Source organism: Salmo trutta, chromosome 9 (genome assembly GCF_901001165.1).
Source record: "Salmo trutta chromosome 9, fSalTru1.1, whole genome shotgun sequence".
NCBI classification, from domain to species: domain Eukaryota; kingdom Metazoa; phylum Chordata; class Actinopteri; order Salmoniformes; family Salmonidae; genus Salmo; species Salmo trutta.
Window position 1 is genome coordinate 35,815,087 of NC_042965.1, and position 21,623 is coordinate 35,836,709.

The 21,623-nt window shown below is 45.6% G+C and overlaps 1 protein-coding gene across 1 annotated transcript in view; it reads left to right on the forward strand.

Annotated features, from left to right (window-relative positions):
• The window catches only part of LOC115200478 (syntaxin-binding protein 1), a 32,538-nt gene extending 16,129 nt beyond the window's left edge, over positions 1 to 16,409 (forward strand). The window contains exons 10-20 of the mRNA XM_029763576.1: positions 798 to 905; positions 1,166 to 1,226; positions 1,359 to 1,424; positions 10,176 to 10,256; positions 11,411 to 11,549; positions 11,730 to 11,839; positions 12,246 to 12,350; positions 13,356 to 13,441; positions 14,134 to 14,288; positions 15,023 to 15,148; positions 16,347 to 16,409. Coding sequence (XP_029619436.1) covers positions 798 to 905; positions 1,166 to 1,226; positions 1,359 to 1,424; positions 10,176 to 10,256; positions 11,411 to 11,549; positions 11,730 to 11,839; positions 12,246 to 12,350; positions 13,356 to 13,441; positions 14,134 to 14,288; positions 15,023 to 15,132 — 1,021 coding nt within the window. The 3' untranslated portion in view covers positions 15,133 to 15,148; positions 16,347 to 16,409. The remainder of the gene's footprint in view (positions 1 to 797; positions 906 to 1,165; positions 1,227 to 1,358; positions 1,425 to 10,175; positions 10,257 to 11,410; positions 11,550 to 11,729; positions 11,840 to 12,245; positions 12,351 to 13,355; positions 13,442 to 14,133; positions 14,289 to 15,022; positions 15,149 to 16,346) is intronic.
• Positions 16,410 to 21,623: the final 5,214 nt, after the last annotated feature.

Sequence of the window (21,623 nt, forward strand, 5' to 3'; positions counted from 1 at the left end):
ACAATAGGATCTCTATGTGAACAATAAGATCTATATGGAACAATAGGATATATATCCATATGTGAACAATAGGATCTAAATGTGAACAATAGGGTCTCTATATGAACAATAGGATCTCTATCCATACCTTATGTGAATTAAAGGATATCTATCCCTAAGTGAAATAAATTATATCTATGCCTGGCAGCATATCTTTAGGTCCATCTCTTATTTTGTTAGGAAGTCATCCTATACTGTAGTTTCTTGTTTGGTTTGAATTCTAAATCAACATTTGAGCATATCTGTTTGCTGTTATGGACTGCTCTCTCTCATCTCTCTCTCTCTCACCACTCTCTCTCTCTCACCACTCTCTCTCTCTCATCTCTCTCTCTCTCTCACCACTCTCTCTCTCATCTCTCTTTCACCAGTCTCTCTCATCTCTCTCTCTCTCATCTCTCTCTCACCTCTCTCTCTCTCATCTCTCTCTCTTACCTCTCTCTCTTTCTCATGTCTCTCTCTCGAACCTCTCTCATTCTCATTTCTCTCTCTCTCATCTCTCGCTTTCACATCTCCCTTTCCCTTACCTTTCTCTTACCTCTCTCTCACATCTCTCTCTTTCTCTCATATCTCTCTCTCATCTCTCTTTCCCTCACCTTTCTGTGTGTGTGTGTGTGTGTGTGTGTGTGTGTGTGTGTGTGTGTGTGTGTGTGTGTGTGTGTGTGTGTGTGTGTGTGTGTGTGTGTGTGTGTGTGTGTGTGTGTGTGTGTGTGTGTGTGTGTGTGTGTGTGTGTGTGTGTGTGTGTGTGTGTGTGTGTCAGGTATGACACCAGCGGGATGGGGGAGGTCAAGGAGAAGGCGGTGTTGCTGGATGAGGATGATGATCTGTGGATGAGTCTCAGACACAAGCACATTGCAGAAGTCACCACGTGAGTCTCTAACAAATACAAATAAGATGCTCCCTTGGTACACACACACACACACACACACACACACGTATGTATGTATGTATGTATGTATGTATGTATGTATGTATGTATGTATGTATGTATATATATATATATATATATATATATATAACGAGAAAGCACACACACAGACACAAGCGTGCATCAGTCTTTAATTAATCTATCGCTCTCACGATCTCTTTCTCGCCCACTCCCTCTCTTTCTCACATACATTCAAACAGGGCTGTGACCCGTTCTCTGAAAGAATTCTCATCCACCAAAAAGATGAACACAGGAGAGAAGGTACTGTACTCTAATTTCAGTCTATTAGTCCTACAGTACTGCATTATTGACCTGAGATGAGTCCTTTACCCTCTGTATTTATTGGCTGCTGTGTGTGTCTAACAGTGATATGCTGTTCTGGGTTTGTTTCAGACCACAATGAAAGACTTGGCTCAGATGCTGAAGAAGATGCCCCAGTATCAGAAAGAGCTGAGCAAGGTAAGCGTGTCTTAAGAGTGTGTCAATGCATGTCCTGTCACAGAATACATTGTAGACAACAAAAAAAGAAAGAAAAAACTGCACATCTATCATCTATGTTCGGTTAGAGACCTTCTTCTTGTTAAAGCTTCACTATCACCAAATACACCCACCATGCTAAATCTGACAACTGTTCCCCCAGGCAGCTATAACGTATATCAGCTGTTCCCCCAGGCAGCTATGACGTATATCAGCTGTTCCCCAGGCAGCTATGACGTATATCAACTGTTCCACCAGGCAGCTATGACGTATATCAACTGTTCCCCAGGCAGCTATGACGTATATCAACTGTTCCCCAGGCAGCTATGACGTATATCAACTGTTCCCTCCCTCAGGCAGCTATGATGTATATCAACTATTCCCTCCCTCAGGCAGCTATGATGAATATCAACTGTTCCCTCCCTCAGGCAGCTATGACGTATATCAACTGTTCCCCCAGGCGGCTATGACGTATATCAACTGTTCCCCAGGCAGCTATGACGTATATCAACTGTTCCCCAGGCAGCTATGACGTATATCAGCTGTTCCCTCAGGCAGCTATGACGTATATCAACTGTTCCCCCAGGCAGCTATGACGTATATCAGCTGTTCCCCAGGCAGCTATGACGTATATCAACTGTTCCCCCAGGCAGCTATGATGTATATCAACTGTTCCCCCAGGCAGCTATGATGTATATCAGCTGTTCCCTCCCCAGGCAGCTATGACGTATATCATCTGTTCCCCCAGGCAGCTATGACGTATATCAGCTGTTCCCCCAGGCAGCTATGATGTATATCAGCTGTTCTCCAGGCAGCTATGACGTATATCAACTGTTCCACCAGGCAGCTATGACGTATATCAACTGTTCCCCAGGCAGCTATGACGTATATCAACTGTTCCCCAGGCAGCTATGACGTATATCAACTGTTCCCTCCCTCAGGCAGCTATGATGTATATCAACTGTTCCCTCCCTCAGGCAGCTATGACGTATATCAACTGTTCCCACAGGCGGCTATGACGTATATCAGCTGTTCCCTCAGGCAGCTATGACGTATATCAACTGTTCCCTCCCTCAGGCAGCTATGACGTATATCAACTGTTCCCTCAGGCAGCTATGACGTATATCAACTGTTCCCTCCCTCAGGCAGCTATGACATATATCAACTGTTCCCCAGGCAGCTATGACGTATATCAACTGTTCCACCAGGCAGCTATGACGTATATCAACGGTTCCCCAGGCAGCTATGACGTATATCAGCTGTTCCTCCAGGCAGCTATGATGTATATCAGCTGTTCCCTTCCTCAGGCAGCTATGATGTATATCAACTGTTTTCTCAGGCAGCTATGACGTATATCAGCTGTTCCCCAGGCAGCTATGACGTATATCATCTGTTCCACCAGGCAGCTATGACGTATATCAGCTGTTCCCCCAGGCAGCTATGACGTATATCAACTGTTCCCCAGGCAGCTATGACGTATATCAGCTGTTCCCTCCCTCAGGCAGCTATGACGTATATCAACTGTTCCCCAGGCAGCTATGACGTATATCAGCTGTTCCCCCAGGCAGCTATGACGTATATCAGCTGTTCCCTCCCTCACTCAGGCAGCTATGATGTATATCAGCTGTTCCCCCAGGCAGCTATGACGTATATCAACTGTTCCCCAGGCAGCTATGACGTATATCAGCTGTTCCCTCCCTCAGGCAGCTATGACGTATATCAGCTGTTCCCTCCCTCAGGCAGCTATGACGTATATCAACTGTTCCCCAAGGCAGCTATGACGTATATCAGCTGTTCCCTCCCTCAGGCAGCTATGACGTATATCAACTGTTCCCCCAGGCAGCTATGACGTATATCAGCTGTTCACCCAGGCAGCTATGACGTATATCAGCTGTTCCCTCAGGCAGCTATGACGTATATCAACTGTTCCCTCCATCAGGCAGCTATGACGTATATCAGCTGTTCCCTCCATCAGGCAGCTATGACGTATATCAGCTGTTCTCCAGGCAGCTATGATGTATATCAGCTGTTCCCTCCCTCAGGCAGCTATGATGTATATCAACTGTTCCCTCCGTCAGGCAACTATGACGTATATCAACTGTTCCCTCCCTCAGGCAGCTATGACGTATATCAACTGTTCCCCCAGGCGGCTATGACGTATATCAACTGTTCCCCAGGCAGCTATGACGTATATCAGCTGTTCCCTCCCTCAGGCAGCTATGACGTATATCAGCTGTTCCCTCCCTCAGGCAGCTATGACGTATATCAACTGTTCCCCAAGGCAGCTATGACGTATATCAGCTGTTCCCTCCCTCAGGCAGCTATGACGTATATCAACTGTTCCCCCAGGCAGCTATGACGTATATCAGCTGTTCACCCAGGCAGCTATGACGTATATCAGCTGTTCCCTCAGGCAGCTATGACGTATATCAACTGTTCCCTCCATCAGGCAGCTATGACGTATATCAGCTGTTCCCTCCATCAGGCAGCTATGACGTATATCAGCTGTTCTCCAGGCAGCTATGATGTATATCAGCTGTTCCCTCCCTCAGGCAGCTATGATGTATATCAACTGTTCCCTCCGTCAGGCAACTATGACGTATATCAACTGTTCCCTCCCTCAGGCAGCTATGATGTATATCAACTGTTCCCTCCGTCAGGCAACTATGACGTATATCAACTGTTCCCTCCCTCAGGCAGCTATGACGTATATCAACTGTTCCCCCAGGCGGCTATGACGTATATCAACTGTTCCCCAGGCAGCTATGACGTATATCAACTGTTCCCCAGGCAGCTATGACGTATATCAGCTGTTCCCTCAGGCAGCTATGACGTATATCAACTGTTCCCCCAGGCAGCTATGACGTATATCAGCTGTTCCCCAGGCAGCTATGACGTATATCAACTGTTCCCCCAGGCAGCTATGATGTATATCAACTGTTCCCCCAGGCAGCTATGATGTATATCAGCTGTTCCCTCCCCAGGCAGCTATGACGTATATCATCTGTTCCCCCAGGCAGCTATGACGTATATCAGCTGTTCCCCCAGGCAGCTATGATGTATATCAGCTGTTCTCCAGGCAGCTATGACGTATATCAACTGTTCCACCAGGCAGCTATGACGTAAATCAACTGTTCCCCAGGCAGCTATGACGTATATCAACTGTTCCCCAGGCAGCTATGACGTATATCAACTGTTCCCTCCCTCAGGCAGCTATGATGTATATCAACTGTTCCCTCCCTCAGGCAGCTATGACGTATATCAACTGTTCCCTCAGGCAGCTATGACGTATATCAACTGTTCCCTCCCTCAGGCAGCTATGACATATATCAACTGTTCCCCAGGCAGCTATGACGTATATCAACTGTTCCACCAGGCAGCTATGACGTATATCAACGGTTCCCCAGGCAGCTATGACGTATATCAGCTGTTCCTCCAGGCAGCTATGATGTATATCAGCTGTTCCCTTCCTCAGGCAGCTATGATGTATATCAACTGTTTTCTCAGGCAGCTATGACGTATATCAGCTGTTCCCCAGGCAGCTATGACGTATATCATCTGTTCCACCAGGCAGCTATGACGTATATCAGCTGTTCCCCCAGGCAGCTATGACGTATATCAACTGTTCCCCAGGCAGCTATGACGTATATCAGCTGTTCCCTCCCTCAGGCAGCTATGACGTATATCAACTGTTCCCCAGGCAGCTATGACGTATATCAGCTGTTCCCCCAGGCAGCTATGACGTATATCAGCTGTTCCCTCCCTCACTCAGGCAGCTATGACGTATATCAACTGTTCCCCAGGCAGCTATGACGTATATCAGCTGTTCCCTCCCTCAGGCAGCTATGACGTATATCAGCTGTTCCCTCCCTCAGGCAGCTATGACGTATATCAACTGTTCCCCAAGGCAGCTATGACGTATATCAGCTGTTCCCTCCCTCAGGCAGCTATGACGTATATCAACTGTTCCCCCAGGCAGCTATGACGTATATCAGCTGTTCACCCAGGCAGCTATGACGTATATCAGCTGTTCCCTCAGGCAGCTATGACGTATATCAACTGTTCCCTCCATCAGGCAGCTATGACGTATATCAGCTGTTCCCTCCATCAGGCAGCTATGACGTATATCAGCTGTTCTCCAGGCAGCTATGATGTATATCAGCTGTTCCCTCCCACAGGCAGCTATGATGTATATCAACTGTTCCCTCCGTCAGGCAGCTATGACGTATATCAGCTGTTCCCTCCCTCAGGCAGCTATGACGTATATCAACTGTTCCCCCAGGCAGCTATGACGTATATCAGCTGTTCCCCCAGGCAGCTATGACGTATATCAGCTGTTCCCTCAGGCAGCTATGACGTATATCAGCTGTTCTCCAGGCAGCTATGATGTATATCAGCTGTTCCCTCCCTCAGGCAGCTATGATGTATATCAACTGTTCCCTCCCTCAGGCAGCTATGACGTATATCAGCTGTTCCCCAGGCAGCTATGACGTATATCAGCTGTTCCCTCAGGCAGCTATGACGTATATCAGCTGTTCTCCAGGCAGCTATGACGTATATCAGCTGTTCCCTCCCTCAGGCAGCTATGACGTATATCAACTGTTCCCTCCCTCAGGCAGCTATGACGTATATCAGCTGTTCCCTCAGGCAGCTATGACGTATATCAGCTGTTCCCCAGGCAGCTATGACGTATATCAGCTGTTCCCCCAGGCAGCTATGACGTATATCAGCTGTTCCCCCAGGCAGCTATGACGTATATCAACTGTTCCCCAGGCAGCTATGACGCATATCAACTGGTCCCCAGGCAGCTATGACGTATATCAGCTGTTCCCTCAGGCAGCTATGACGTATATCAACTGTTCCCTCCCCAGGCAACTATGACGTATATCAGCTGTTCCCCAGGCAGCTATGACGTATATCAGCTGTTCCCTCAGGCAGCTATGACGTATATCAGCTGTTCCCTCCCTCAGGCAGCTATGACGTATATCAACTGTTCCCTCAGGCAGCTATGACGTATATCAACTGTTCCCCCAGGCAGCTATGACGTATGTCAGCTGTTCCCTCCCTCAGGCAGCTATGACGTATATCAGCTGTTCCCCCAGGCAGCTATGACGTATATCAACTGTTCCCTCCATCAGGCAGCTATGACGTATATCAGCTGTTCCCTCCATCAGGCAGCTATGACGTATATCAGCTGTTTCCTCCATCAGGCAGCTATGACGTATATCAGCTGTTTTCTCAGGCAGCTATGACGTATATCAGCTGTTCCCTCCTCCAGGCAGCTATGACGTATATCAGCTGTTCCCTCCTCCAGGCAGCTATGACGTATATCAGCTGTTCCCTCCATCAGGCAGCTATGACGTATATCAGCTGTTCCCTCCTCCAGGCAGCTATGACGTATATCAGCTGTTCTATCCATCAGGCAGCTATGACGTATATCAGCTGTTCCCCAGGCAGCTATGACGTATATCAGCTGTTCCCTCAGGCAGCTATGACGTATATCATGTTGAAGACCTTTACTATGGACTTAGATCCCACACATTCATAGTCCCCTAAGGCACTGGTGTCAAACTCATTCCACGGAGGGCCGAGCGGTTGCAGGTTTTTGCTCCTCCCTTGTACTTGATTGAGGAATTAAGGTCACTGGTTAGTAAGGAACTCTCCTCACCTGGTTGTCTCTGTATTAATTGAAAGGAAAAAACAAAAACCAGCAGACACTTGGCCCTTCATGGAATGAGTTGACACCCCTGAAGTCTACGGGATTCTGAGGCTTCAGCAATGATACTATACACACTGATACTATACACACTGATACTATACAATACACACTGATACTATACAATACTCACTGATACTATACAATACACTCTGATACTATACACACTGATACTATACAATATACACTGATACTATACAATATCAAATCAAATCAAATGTATTTATATAGCCCTTCGTATATCAGCTGAAATCTCAAAGTGCTGTACAGAAACCCAGCCTAAAAACCCCAAACAGCAAGCAATGCATGTGAAAGAAGCACGGTGGCTTAGGAAAAACTCCCTAGGAAAAACTCCCTAGAAAGGCCAAAAACCTAGGAAGAAACCTAGAGAGGAACCAGGCTATGAGGGGTGGCCAGTCCTCTTCTGGCTGTGCCGGGTGGATATTATAACAGAACATGGTCAAGATGTTAAAATGTTCATAAATGACCAGCATGGTCAAATAATAATAATCAGAGTAGTTGTCGAGGGTGCAACAAGCACGTCCGGTGAACAGTTCAGGGTTCCGTAGCCGCAGGCAGAACAGTTGAAACTGGAGCAGCAGCATGGCCAGGTGGACTGGGGACAGCAAGGAGTCATCATGCCAGGTAGTCCCGAGGCATGGTCCTAGGGCTCAGGTCCTCCGAGAGAAAGAAAGAAAGAGAGAAAGAGAGAATTAGAGAGAGCATATTTAAATTCACACAGGACACCGGATAAGACGAGAATACTCCAGATGTAACAGACTGACCCTAGCCCCCCGACACATAAACTACTGCAGCATAAATACTGGAGGCTGAGACAGGAGGGATCAGAAGACACTGTGGCCCCATCCGATGATACCCCCGGACAGGGCCAAACAGGCCCTATACTATTCAATGCACACTGATACTATACAATACACACTGATACTATGCACACTGATACTATACAATACACATGGATACTATACAATACACAATGATACTATACACAATGATACTATACACACCAATACTATACAATACACACTGATACTATACACACTGATGCTATACACAATGATACTATACTATACACAATGATACTATACACACTGATACTATACACACTGATACTATACACAATAATACTATACACACTGATACTATACACAATAATACTATACACACTGATACTATACAATACACACTGATACTATACGCACTGATGCTATACACAATGATACTATACTATACACAATGATACTATTGTAACGCTCGTCGTCGGGTGATAAGGAAGCGGACCAAAGCGCAGCTGGGAGCGAACACATGTTTATTTAGACACAAATAAACACGTTACCAAAACAGACAAAGAATAGACGAAACGTTAACTTGCTCAAACAAAAGAGGCAACAACCCACAAACATCGTGGGGGAAAAGGAACTTAAATGTGATTCCCAATCAGACTTCACAAGCGACAGCTGTCTGATTGGGAAATCACCCCCGAGCCCAACATAGAAATAAAACACAAAGAAAGGCTATAACCAAAACATAGAAAATAAACCATAGAAATGCCACACCCTGACCAAAATAGCAGAGTTCACCTGGTCAGGGCGTGACAGTACCCCCCCTCCAACGGTGCGTACTCCCGGCGCACCAACCTAAAGTCTATTAGGGGGGGGACCCGGGTGGGCGCCTCACCCTCGGTGGAGGCTCTGGCCCCGGGCGTGTTCTTTCCCCCGCCTTCACCTTAACCCTACCCCTCTGGCCCGGACTGGACCACTGTGTAGCGGCATGCTCAGGCTCCGGAGCGGAGCCGTCGACCGGAACAGGATTGGGCACCGGTGGACCGGACACGGGCCGTGCCGGACTGTGGACACGCACCGTGGGCTTGGTGCGGGGAACAGGAACGGGCCAGACAGGACTGTGAACACGCACTGGTGAACTGAAGCGTGGAGCCGGTTTAGCCACTCGTCCTGGCTGGATGCCCATCCTAGCACGGCATGTGCTGGGCATGTCCACCGGACGCACCGGGCTGTGCGGGCGCACTGGCGACACAGCGCGCAACTCCGCATACCATGGCTCCTCCTCCAGATCTTCCCTCTGCAGGTCCTCAATCAACTGCCTCATCATCTTCGTCTCTTCCTCCGCCGTCATCCCCCACGAGAGCAGTGGTCTGGGCTCTTCCTCTGCCCTTCCGGACCACCCCATTAGCCCCCCCCAAAAAAATTCTTGGGGGTGTTTTCCGGGCCTCCTCGACCGCCGCCTGCGACTCCGTCTACCGGCTGGCTTTACCTCCTCGACCTGGGAATCCTTCCGTCAGGGTCCTTTCCCCGACATGATCTCCTCCCAGGTCCAGAACTCCTTCCCCTCGCGAGCCCATCTCTCGCGCTCCTTTTCCTCCCGCTGCTTGGTCCTGGTTCGGTGGGTTGTTCTGTAACGCTCGTCGTCGGGTGATAAGGAAGTGGACCAAAGCGCAGCTGGGAGCGAACACATGTTTATTTAGACACAAATAAACACGTTACCAAAACAGACAAAGAATAGATGAAACGTTAACTTGCTCAAACAAAAGAGGCAACAACCCACAAACATCGTGGGGGAAAAGGAACTTAAATGTGATTCCCAATCAGACTTCACAAGCGACAGCTGTCTGATTGGGAAATCACCCCCGAGCCCAACATAGAAATAAAACACAAAGAAAGGCTATAACCAAAACATAGAAAATAAACCATAGAAATGCCACACCCTGACCAAAATAGCAGAGTTCACCTGGTCAGGGCGTGACAACTATACACACTGATACTATACTATACACACTGATACTATACACACTGATATTATATGCACTGATACTATACATGCTTATAGTCTGCATCCCAAAAGGCTATGTATTTATTCTCTATAATAGTACACATTTTTGGCCCTGGTCAAGACTAGCGCACTATATAAGGAATAGGGTGCCATTTGGGATGTTGACTTTACCACTGACCACCTGCGTGTGTACACTTCTCCCTGTGTTTCAGTACTCCACCCACCTCCACCTGGCTGAGGACTGTATGAACCGCTATCAGGGCACCGTGGACAAGCTGTGTCGTGTGGAGCAGGTAACACAATGTACCTGTGTTCTATGTTCAGTACCCTCCTCCTCGGTTCAAAGACTGAGACACTTGAAAATGAAGGCCAGAGAATTTACAGGTGCTGATTGCTGAGACTAATCGGCACAGAGTCGACTTGTACAACTTGATGATATTTGTAGGAGCTCCAGTGAATTGGAGTACACTTGTTTTAAATGGGTACTCCGGGTATACACTGAGTGCACAAAATATTAAGAATGCCTGCTCTTTCATTTTACATTTACATTTTAGTCATTTAGCAGATGCTCTTATCCAGAGCAACTTACAGTAGAGTGCATACATTTTTATTACTGGTCACCCATGGGAATCGAACCCACAACCCTGGCGTTGCAAGCGCCATGCTCTACCAACTGAGCTACAGTGGGACGTACACTGAACAGGTGAATCCAGGTGAAAGCTATGACCCCTTGTTGATGTCACTCATCAAATCCACTTCAATCAGTGTAGATGAAGGGAAGGAGACAGGTTAAAGAAGGATTATTAAGCCTTGAGACAATTGAGACATAGATTGTGTATGTGTGCCATTCAGAGAGTGAATGGGCAAGACAAAAGGTTTAAGTGCTTTTGAACGGCTTTTGAAAGTAGGTGCCAGGCGCACCGGTTTGTGTCAAGAACTGTAACCCTGCTGGGTTTTGCACACTCAACAGTTTCCTGTGTGTATCAAGAATGGTCCACCACCCAAAGGACATCCAGCCAACTTGACACAACTGTGGGAAGCGTTGGAGTCAACATGGGCCAGCATCCCTGTGGAACGCTTTCGACACCTTGTAGAGTCCATGCCCCGACAAATTGAGACTGTTCTAATGGCCAATGTGGGGGTGCAACCCAATATTAGGAAGTTGTTCTTAATATTTTGTCCACTCAGTGTATATCTAACCATCTAATCCATATCTAACCATCACTACCATATCTAACCATCTGCGCTACTCGGGGCTCTCGTGATTGGGAGTCCGAAAGGGCGGCGCACAATTGGCCCAGCATCGTCCGGGTTAGGGTTTGGCCGGTGTAGGCCGTCATTGTAAATAACAATTTGTTATTAACTGACTTACCAAGTTAAATAAAAATGTAAAATAAAATGAAACCCTGTGTCCCTCCCCCTGTCTTTGCCCCTTGCCCTACCCCAGGACCTAGCGATGGGTACGGACGCAGAGGGGGAGAAGATCAAGGACCCCATGAGGGCCATCGTGCCCGTCCTGCTGGACAAAGATGTCACCGTCTTCGACAAGATTCGCATCATCCTCCTCTATATCTTCATGAAGAACGGTGAGAGAGAAATCCCTTTTCTGTGTGTCTGTAGTTTACTATGTACCATACTATGTACTAATGCAGGGTTTCCCAAACTCAGTTTTGGTTTTTGCCCTAGCACTACACAGCTGACTCAAATAATCAGCTAATCATCAAGCTTTGATATGGGTATGTGCATGTTTCTGCGTGTGTGTGCAGGTGTTTCGGAGGAGAACCTGTGTAAGCTCCTCCAGCATGCTAACATCCCTCCCGAGGACAGTGACATCATCTCCAACATGTCCCATATGGGCATGCCCATCATCTCAGAGGTTAGCTCCTATATGAACATAGTAACACCAGGACCTGTATTCATTAGGCACCGAGCGGAAGAAAATTGACTGAACAGGGAGGTACTACAAACTAATTTGTCCAATAAGAAACAGTTGTTTTTATTTTTTGTTGCAAAACGTTTTGCTACAGTATGCGCTAATGAATATGAACCATTGTGAAACCATCTCCCAACTCTCTCTCACAATTGAGTAGAAACACTTTAACATGTGGATTGGGGATCCACCTTTGAATAGTGGCATAAATAAGATATCCTCGGTGGTTATATGCTGTCTGTGTCCAAATGAAGAGTATTTGAGTGCATCAATCATCTACTCTAAGCACTTTGAGAGTCCTTATGTAATGAACAGCATTCCTAATAAAATAATAATAATGATTAATTTCTAGGGGAATTCAACCCGCAAGGTGAAGAAGACTGACCGGAAGGAGAGAGTGAGTGAGCAGACCTACCAGCTGTCCCGATGGACCCCTCTTATCAAGGACATCATGGAGGCATGTCCAGTCTGCTATCATAAACTGTTATATATTGGATTTGATTAGAAAGTAGGGTCTATCCTACAGTAGTTTAGTGTGGGTGGATACTAAGTTAAGACTGACAGGAAAAGAGTGGTCTCTAGCTGTTAGGGTTGATCCAGGGTGTGGACATGAAGCTAGGGTTAGGGTTGAGCCAGGGTGTGGACATGAAGCTAGGGCTAGGGTGTGGACATGAAGCTAGGTTTAGGGTTGAACCAGGGTGTGGACATGAAGCTAGGGTTAGGGTTGAGCCAGGGTGTGGACATGAAGCTAGGTTTAGGGTTGAGCCAGGGTGTGGACATGAGGCTAGGTTTATGGTTGAGCCAGGGTGTGGACATGAAGCTAGGTTTAGGGTTGAGCCAGGGTGTGGACATGAAGCTAGGGATAGGGTGTGGACATGAGGCTATGTTTAGGGTTGAGCCAGGGTGTGGACATGAATCTAGGTTTGGGGTTGAGCTAGGGTGTGGACATGAGGCTAGGTTTAGGGTTGAGCTAGGGTGTGGACATGAGGCTAGGTTTAGGGTTGAGCCAGGGTGTGGACATGAAGCTAGGGATAGGGTGTGGACATGAGGCTATGTTTAGGGTTGAGCCAGGGTGTGGACATGAAGCTAGGGTGTGGACATGAGGCTAGGTTTAGGGTTGAGCCAGGGTGTGGACATGAAGCTAGGGATAGGGTGTGGACATGAGGCTATGTTTAGGGTTGAGCCAGGGTGTGGACATGAAGCTAGGATGTGGACATGAAGCTAGGTTTAGGGTTGAGCCAGGGTGTGGACATGAAGCTAGGTTTAGGGTTGAGCCAGGGTGTGGACATGAAGCTAGGTTTAGGGTTGAGCCAGGGTGTGGACATGGGGTTAGGGTGTGGACATGGGGTTAGGGTTGCGCTAGGGTGTGGACATTAAGCTAGGGATAGTTCACTGACCCTGTTTTGTTTCTCCTCAGGATGGGTCAGGGTTAGTTCACTGACCCTGTTTTGTTTCTCCTCAGGATGCCATTGAGGACAAACTGGATCTAAAGCAGTACCCATACATCTCCCAACGAACTGCCTCCACTCACTCCAGCGCTCCATCAAGGTATGCAAATACACTATATGAATTGAACATCCCCTCTGTAGTCTGTCACTTCTGAGTTTCCAATGACTTACTTGAATTATTCATTTGAGCTTCTAGTGGAGGTAGGAACGGCCTCAATAATTCCGAAAACTTTGGTTTGAGTGTCGGGTAGACTTTAATTGGACAGTTCATCTGTTCTACACTACAAACTATCAGTAACATGTCAACTGCATGTCTGTTGACTTTCAACAAGAAAGTGGCTGTAGTCAAGAAATTGACAGACACTATGAAAGCTCCATCCAAGTATATTCACCCATTGGGTCAATACAGCTGCATAAGACAAAAGACATATTCACACGAGCACTGATATTTAACCCTTTCTCTTATGCTCCTCCTACACATCTGAGCAGCCAATGCATCTCTGTTGCTAGACAGAACCTTAGTGATATATGTTCTTCCTCACTTCATCTGACCTGACCTCTGCCCCAAAGTGCTCACTCCTCCCCAACTCACAGCTGTCATGTTGACTCACACCAGACTGTGTCCTTTTTCCTCTCATAGGATCCCTGATGGCTAACAATAACATATCTGAACAGAATGTAAATGTTATACATTCTCCTCTCTCCCTCAGCGACATGAATAAGTATATTTCATATTTTCAGAACCCAACACCATATAAAGTGTTACTTGAATGTCCTGCCCTCTCATTACAGTGCCCGGTACGGAAACTGGCACAAGAACAAGGGCCCCACAGAGATGAAGACTGGTCCTCGGGTCATCGTCTTCATCATCGGAGGCATGACCTTTAGTGAGATGCGCTGCGTCTACGAAGTCACACAGGCCAATGGCAAATGGGAGGCGATCATTGGTGAGTTGGCAGCACGGGTGGGGTGAAATGTCATGGTCATAACTGTACGTCCGACGTAGAATGCACTTGTTGCTGGACTTGAGAATTATACTCGTTGCACCACGTAGCCCTTTTATGTACATTCTACCTGGATATACATTGTACTCCTAGTAGGGAGCAGGCATAGGGTGTACAATCAGAACTATATTGCAGGGAAAAGGGAGATATCTTCTCCATCTAAATATCCTGAATCATCCTGCCATGGCGATACTTAGGAAATCATTAGAATATACTGTTGAAATCCTATACACTGTGGCTGACTCAGCTGCTGCTGGATGGAATCTGCTTTGTGTGCTCAGATCAGATCAGATGGTGTTTCTGAGAAAGCATCAGAGACAGGAAATATGTGCCGTTGTGACAACAGGGAATGGATACCATGCAAGGTCAGGCACAGGACACAGTCGACTCTGTGTTGGTACTCCCTGTATATAGCCATGTTATTACCTGGTACCCCTGCACATCGACTCGGTATTGGTACTCCCTGTATACAGCCATGTTATTACCTGGTACCCCGGCACATCGACTCGGTATTGGTACCCCCTGTATATAGCCATGTTATTTTTGCCCGTTATTGGACTACCATTTTTGTCATTAACATTTATCTTTCAGGGGAACCCAAGACCTCACCCAGAAAACAGACTTATTGAGATGCAATGTGAAATGAGCATGCAGCATTTGTCCCACTCCCTCCATAGGCTCCACCCACATGCTCACTCCCACCAAATACCTGAAGGAGTTGCAGCACCCTGACTTCCTGGACCCCAACGCTGCCCCTGAGGAACCAGAGCCTGCGACCGCAGAATGAGAACACATACTGAAAAGTAAAGATGGTCGTTGTGATGTGAAGCCCCTCTCTCAGCCTCCTCTCACCATGTACCCTCCACTGGCCCAGGACTCTTAGTCCCCTGTGTTGCATCCCAAATGGAACCCTATTCCTTCTACAGTGAACTACTTTTGACCAGGACCCGTAGGGATCCATCCTCCATCCTGTTGTTTCATGGTTCAGTCACTTGGACCCATGGTGATCCACACTGTGACGCCCCTGTTTGTGATCCATCCTGTTGTTTCATGGTTCAGTCACTTGGACCCATGGTGATCCACACTGTGACGCCCCTGTTTGTGATCCATCCTGTTGTTTCATGGTTCAGTCACTTGGACCCATGGTGATCCACACTGTGACGCCCCTGTTTGTGATCCATCCTGTTGTTCCATGGTTCAGTCGGTTGTTTCATGTTCCCACCTTGTGTGCACTCTCTGTATCTGTCCTTGGTATGCTACATGTAGACCACAGGAGGCTGCTGAGGGGAGGACGGCTCATAATAATGGCCGGAATGGAGCTAATGGAATGCCATCAAACACCTGGAAACAATGTGTTTGATGAATTTGATACCATTCCGCTCCAGCCGTTACCACGTGCCCGTCCTCCCCAATTAAGGTACCACCAACCTCCTGTGATGTAGACAGTTGTCAAACGCTCCCTTTTCTGTGGAGAATTTAGTCTTTGAGAAAAAAATATCTCAGTCCGTCCATTCAATATCAAGCTGTCTGTTGAAGCACTTCTTGTATGATTGTTTCTCAAAACAACAGTTTGACAGAGGGGTTGATATTGAATGGATGGATAAATATTTATTTTTCCTCAGACACTATATGCCAATGAAACATTTCTTCACAGATGTTATTTTTACAGGGCCTTTTTGCACCTCCATCGTTTTTATGTCTGCTCTATGACATGGTTTAGAGGAGCAGCAGGTATGGTGGAGTTCTGCTGTGCAAATCACGGTGACTGATGCACAAATGTTATATTTCCGTGAATATGATACTATTTCCGGGACTAAAAGCTGAACCCATGTCTTTATATGGGATTTCTGCTGTCTGTGTATTTCTGTCTATCATTCCCATTTGGAACTGAAGGCCTACTGTACTTTAATTTAGCAGATGAATCAAGTCTTCAATGATATGTTAATTCTTTGACATGTTCCAAGTTATTCAACTACTCTAATTCTCTGTCTCTCTCTGCAGGATCAACCAATATCTTCACCCCTACAAGCCACCTTCAAACTCTCAAAGACCTGGATAAACAAGCTGAGGTTTAAGCAGAACCCCCTGGCTGTAGCAGTCCCTCTCTTAACTAGCAGTCCCTCTCTTAACTAGCAGTCCTTCTCTTAACTAGCTGTCCCTCTCTTAACTAGCTGTCCCTCTCTTAACTAGCTGTCCCTCTCTTAACTAGCTCCCCTAACCTCTAAACTCCCTCAGCCGGCATATTCTACTCAGGACCGTCCATACCAAACCCCTTCTACTCTACACATCAGACAATAAAGAAAATGGCTCTATCTATTTCAAATATATCAAAGTCATGTATTCAGATATAATTTTTTAATAGCATGAAATAAGATCATTTAAAGCCATACCATCAAAAATCACCATGTTTTACCTACTGTACATAAACCCTGATGACTGTATAGTAATAATATCATTTCAATTTGTTTGTCAGATTGAAGGGAAGAGTAGAGATTGAGTCTGTGATGGATGACTGTTGATACTATATGAGCAGTGGATGTAAACTGCCGTCTCAGGATGCCATTGTTGCACTTTCTTAAAAAGGAAGCCAATCATAGACGAGATTAGATAAGTGTGGGTGGAATTTTAGGAATGATTCAGGCTGGTGATTGGTGTAGAGTGTTCGCCATGTTCCAGGTATTCAGGAATACAAAGGGACCAACTGGGATGATGGTGGAATGGGATCTATAATGTTCCCTTTAATACGCCCTCAAAAATATGTGTAAGATTCCTGTTTCCAACAGACCTTTCAATACATTTCATAAAAGTATTCATATTACATTTATTTGAAAAAACAACTACCGGTAGCTGAATATTGGAATGAACTTGGAAAAACACTTGGAATGTATTTGAATACTGAAATAACTGACTCAAATACACTCCCAAGCATTTAACCAAGGTATTTGAAAAGCCAGGTCTGTTTTTAGTGGTTTAGCATGTAGCTTTTATCTCATTGTTTGTAAACGTTTCAGGGACAATGAGCAAAAATACCAATATTTTTTAAACTCACAATTGTATAATTTGGACATCACCATCTTCATCCCCAACATCATCACCATCTTCCTCGTAGTGCAATCAGTAGTTTGTAGAATATATGCCATACTGTATCAATGTTTCTATTCCTGGTGATTATTCTGACTTTGAAAATGCCAATGTGAAGCCACTCTGTACTAGTGCTCATGTAGCTAGCAGTACAGTTACAGTAGTTGGGCTGTAGCTAGCAGTACAGTTACAGTAGTTGGGCTGTAGCTAGCAGTACAGTTACAGTAGTTGGGCTGTAGCTAGCAGTACAGTTACAGTAGTTGGGCTGTAGCTAGCAGTACAGTTACAGTAGTTGGGCTGTAGCTAGCAGTACAGTTACAGTAGTTGGGCTGTAGCTAGCAGTACAGTTACAGTAGCTGGGCTGTAGCTAGCAGTACAGTTACAGTAGCTGGGCTGTAGCTAGCAGTACAGTTACAGTAGTTGGGCTCTAGCTAGCAGTACAGTTACAGTAGTTGGGCTGTAGCTAGCAGTACAGTTACAGTAGTTGGGCTCTAGCTAGCAGTACAGGTACAGTAGCTGGGCTCTAGCTAGCAGTACAGTTACAGTAGTTGGACTGTAGCTAGCTGTACAGTTACAGTAGTTGGACTGTAGCTAGCTGTGCAGTTACAGTAGTTGGGCTGTAGCTAGCTGTGCAGTTACAGTAGATGGGCTGTAGCTAGCTGTGCAGTTACAGTAGATGGGCTGTAGCTAGCTGTGCAGTTACAGCAGTTGGGCTGTAGCTAGCAGTACAGTTACAATAGTTGGGCTGTAGCTAGCTGTACAGTTACAATAGTTGGGCTGTAGCTAGCTGTGCAGTTACAGTAGTTGGGCTGTGATGATCAACCATTGGAAAGTTATTCCTCTTCATTTAGTCTCTGTTCAGGAATAGTATGTAATTGATTTGATTTGCTATTTCCTCTTCCTGTTGAAGCTATAGTCTCATTTTTGTCCCACTTTCCAGTGCAGCGTTGACACTGTCAAGATGCAAACTCATTTGTTGGCGTTGTTGTTACAGTTGTTGTTGATTTGTTTACTCTATAGTAGGGTTATCTATTATACCTCAAGATAGATTAATACCAGTGTATTTGATCAGAATTCTATGCTTGTAAGTAATTTATCACAAACAATACACGTTCATGTACGAAAGCGCTAATAAAGTTGCTTCAAAGAAAATGCTGATGTTTTAGTCTGTTACATGAAATGATTGAAATGCATATCAGTAAACAGTTTAGTCATTGAGGGATGTATTGGACTGCTGCTGATCCCCTACTGATGTTACAAACTATCTGGGTGGTTCAAGAAAAATGTCTGAGAGGCTAGCGCATAATTTAGTACAGGGTCCCCTGAACTAAACTGGAAGACTTTGATAGTAATACTGTAACATTGTAATGTATGTCAGTTAAAATAATAACAATGCAGTACCATTTACAACCACTGGAGAGAAGCATTGGCATATTGCTGGATAAACATAATAGCAGCCCGCAGAACATGGCTTTGCTTTGACAGCCCGGACGACCCAACATACACTATATATACAAAAGTATGTGGACACCCCTTCAAATTAGTGGATTTGGCTTTTTCAGCCACACCCGCTGCTGACAGGTAAATACAATTAAAAATCACTCCATTGACAAACATTGGCAGTAGAATGGCCTTACTGAAGAGCTCAGTGACTTTCAACATGACACCATCATAGGATGCCACCTTTCCAACAATTCCGTTCATAAAATTTCTGCCCTGTTAGAGCTACCCCGGTCAACTGTAAGTGCTGTTATTGTGAAGTGGAAACATCTAGGAGCAACAACGGCTCAGCCGCAAAGTGGTAGGCCACACAAGCTCACAGAACGGGATCGTTGAGTGCTATAGCGCTTGGTGTGAAAAAATAATCTGTCCTCAGTTGCAACACTTACCACCGAGTTTCAAACTGCCTCTGGAAGCAACGACAGCACAATAACTGTTCGTTGGGAGCTTCATGAAATAGGTTGTGTGCGGCTGCTCGGCCATGGAAACCCAAGATCCCCATGCACAATGTCAAGTGGCTGGAGTGGTGTAAAGCTTGCCACCATTGGACTCTGGAGCAGTGGAAACGCATTCTCTGGAGTGATGAATCACGCTTCACCATCTGGCAGTCCGACAGACAAATCTGGGTTTGACTGATGCCAGGAGAACGCTACCTGCCCCAACTGTAAAGTTTAGTGGAGGAGGAATACAGGTCTGGGGCTGTTTTTCATGGTTTGGGCTAGGTCCCTTAGTTCCAGTGAAGGGAAATCTTAATGCTACAGCATACAATTACATTCTAGACGATTCTATGCTTCCAAATTTGTGGCAACAGTTTGGGGAAGGCCCTTTCCAGTTTCAGCATAACAATGCCCCCGTGCACAAAGTGAGATCCATACAGAAATGGTTTGTTGAGATCGGTGTGGAAGAACTTGACTGTCCTGCACAGAGCCCTGATCTCAACCCTATCGAACACCTTTGGGATGAATTTGAAAGCCGACTGCGAGCCAGGCCTAATCGCCCAACATCAGTACACGACATCACTAATTATTTTGTGGCTGAATGGAAGCTAGTCCCCACAGCAATGTTCAACATCTAGTGGAAAGCCTTCCCAGAAGATTGGAGGCTGTTATAGCAGATAAGGGAGGACCAACTCCATATTAATGCCCATGATGTCGGAATGAGATGTTCGACAAGCAGGTGTCCACATACTTTTGGTCATGTTGTGTACTTCTCCAGCTTTTGAATATTGTGGGGGTTGCTTCAAGCAACGATATATTTTGGTGAATGGTAAGAGACCTACATTAGTACAATTATTCATTCGACAACAGGATTTCACGCAGCGAAGCAACTTCTAGTTGCAGCTATATTTACATTTCTCGCTGATTATCTCCGTACATAGTCAATGAGTGAATGCATAGCCAAAATAGAACTCCTACCTGACTTAATATACCAGTACAGTACACTCAGAGTCATATGTGCTGTCCTGTTTGCTAGCTCTATAATACTAGTCTCCCTGTGGAGCACTGTGAGGGAAGCTCAAGGCCATAGAGACTGCAGCAGAACACAGGAAATGCCCCTGCTTATAGGCAGTGGCTACTGAGCCAATTGAATAGACACTGTGTCAACTTCCCTTTTATGGTGACAGTATATTCTTCATAGTCCCTGAAGGGATAAATAAAGTTGTATTGAATTGAACATTTAATTGAGGATGTTTCAATGTATCATGAAATGGAAAATGTCTGAATAAAAGATGTATTTTGAAATGTTCTAGCTATATTCAACATAACCAGGCAAACAAGATTCAAAACATGAGTTGGTAAATCTTTATTCAATTCAATTCAGTGTTGTACTGCGATGCACTCTATAGACTTGAGGATTATGTCTGATATTTTAGTGCAGTAAGCATTAGGTTATGATTGTACACCTCAAAGACTGTCAGCTGTGTATGATAGGCTGCTACAACTAAAGCTCTAAAACATTAGCCTGGTCCCAGATCTGTGCTTTGTCTCACCAACTCCATTCTCCATTGCTGTCATTGTCAAGCCAAACATTGGCATGACAAAGAGTTGTCATGCTAGCCCAAACAGACTGGCACTCAGGCTAGGTCTAAAACATTGTCCAGTCGGATTCTTCCCCATACAGCCTGAGCCTACTCCTGGGCAACATAAGGTATAGAAACAAGAATCAAGATGCAGCAGACTTGTATATAGTCTACATTAGATCTGCATAGGGGTTTTCATCTTATTTATCGTATCCATTCTTGGTGTTGTTTTGGTGCAAAGAAAAATCCTTAAGTGATATGGCATTGGCCTACCTTCCCCTGCTATAGTTAATACAATACACTTGTCCCAAATGGCCCTCTATTCCCTTTATAGTGTGCTACTGTAGAGCAGAGCCATAATGGAGTAGTGCACTGTAAAGGGAATAGGGTGCCATTTGGGACAAAGTCACGATTAGTCCATTTGCTTCTTATGTGATTGTTACCCAACTAGAACCCGAGAAAGTACATTCTAGAATGTGACAGCAGGAATACTACTGTGATATTGTTTGTAGTTGTGTGATTCTGTCAAACAGTAATTTAATGTGTCTCTCTCTCTCTCTTTCTAATATATGTATATATATATAATTATGTCTATAAATGAATTTACAGTGTATACTTTATATGTGGACAAGATATAAAGTATGTATCATGTCTGGACTGTTTGCATTCACAAAAAC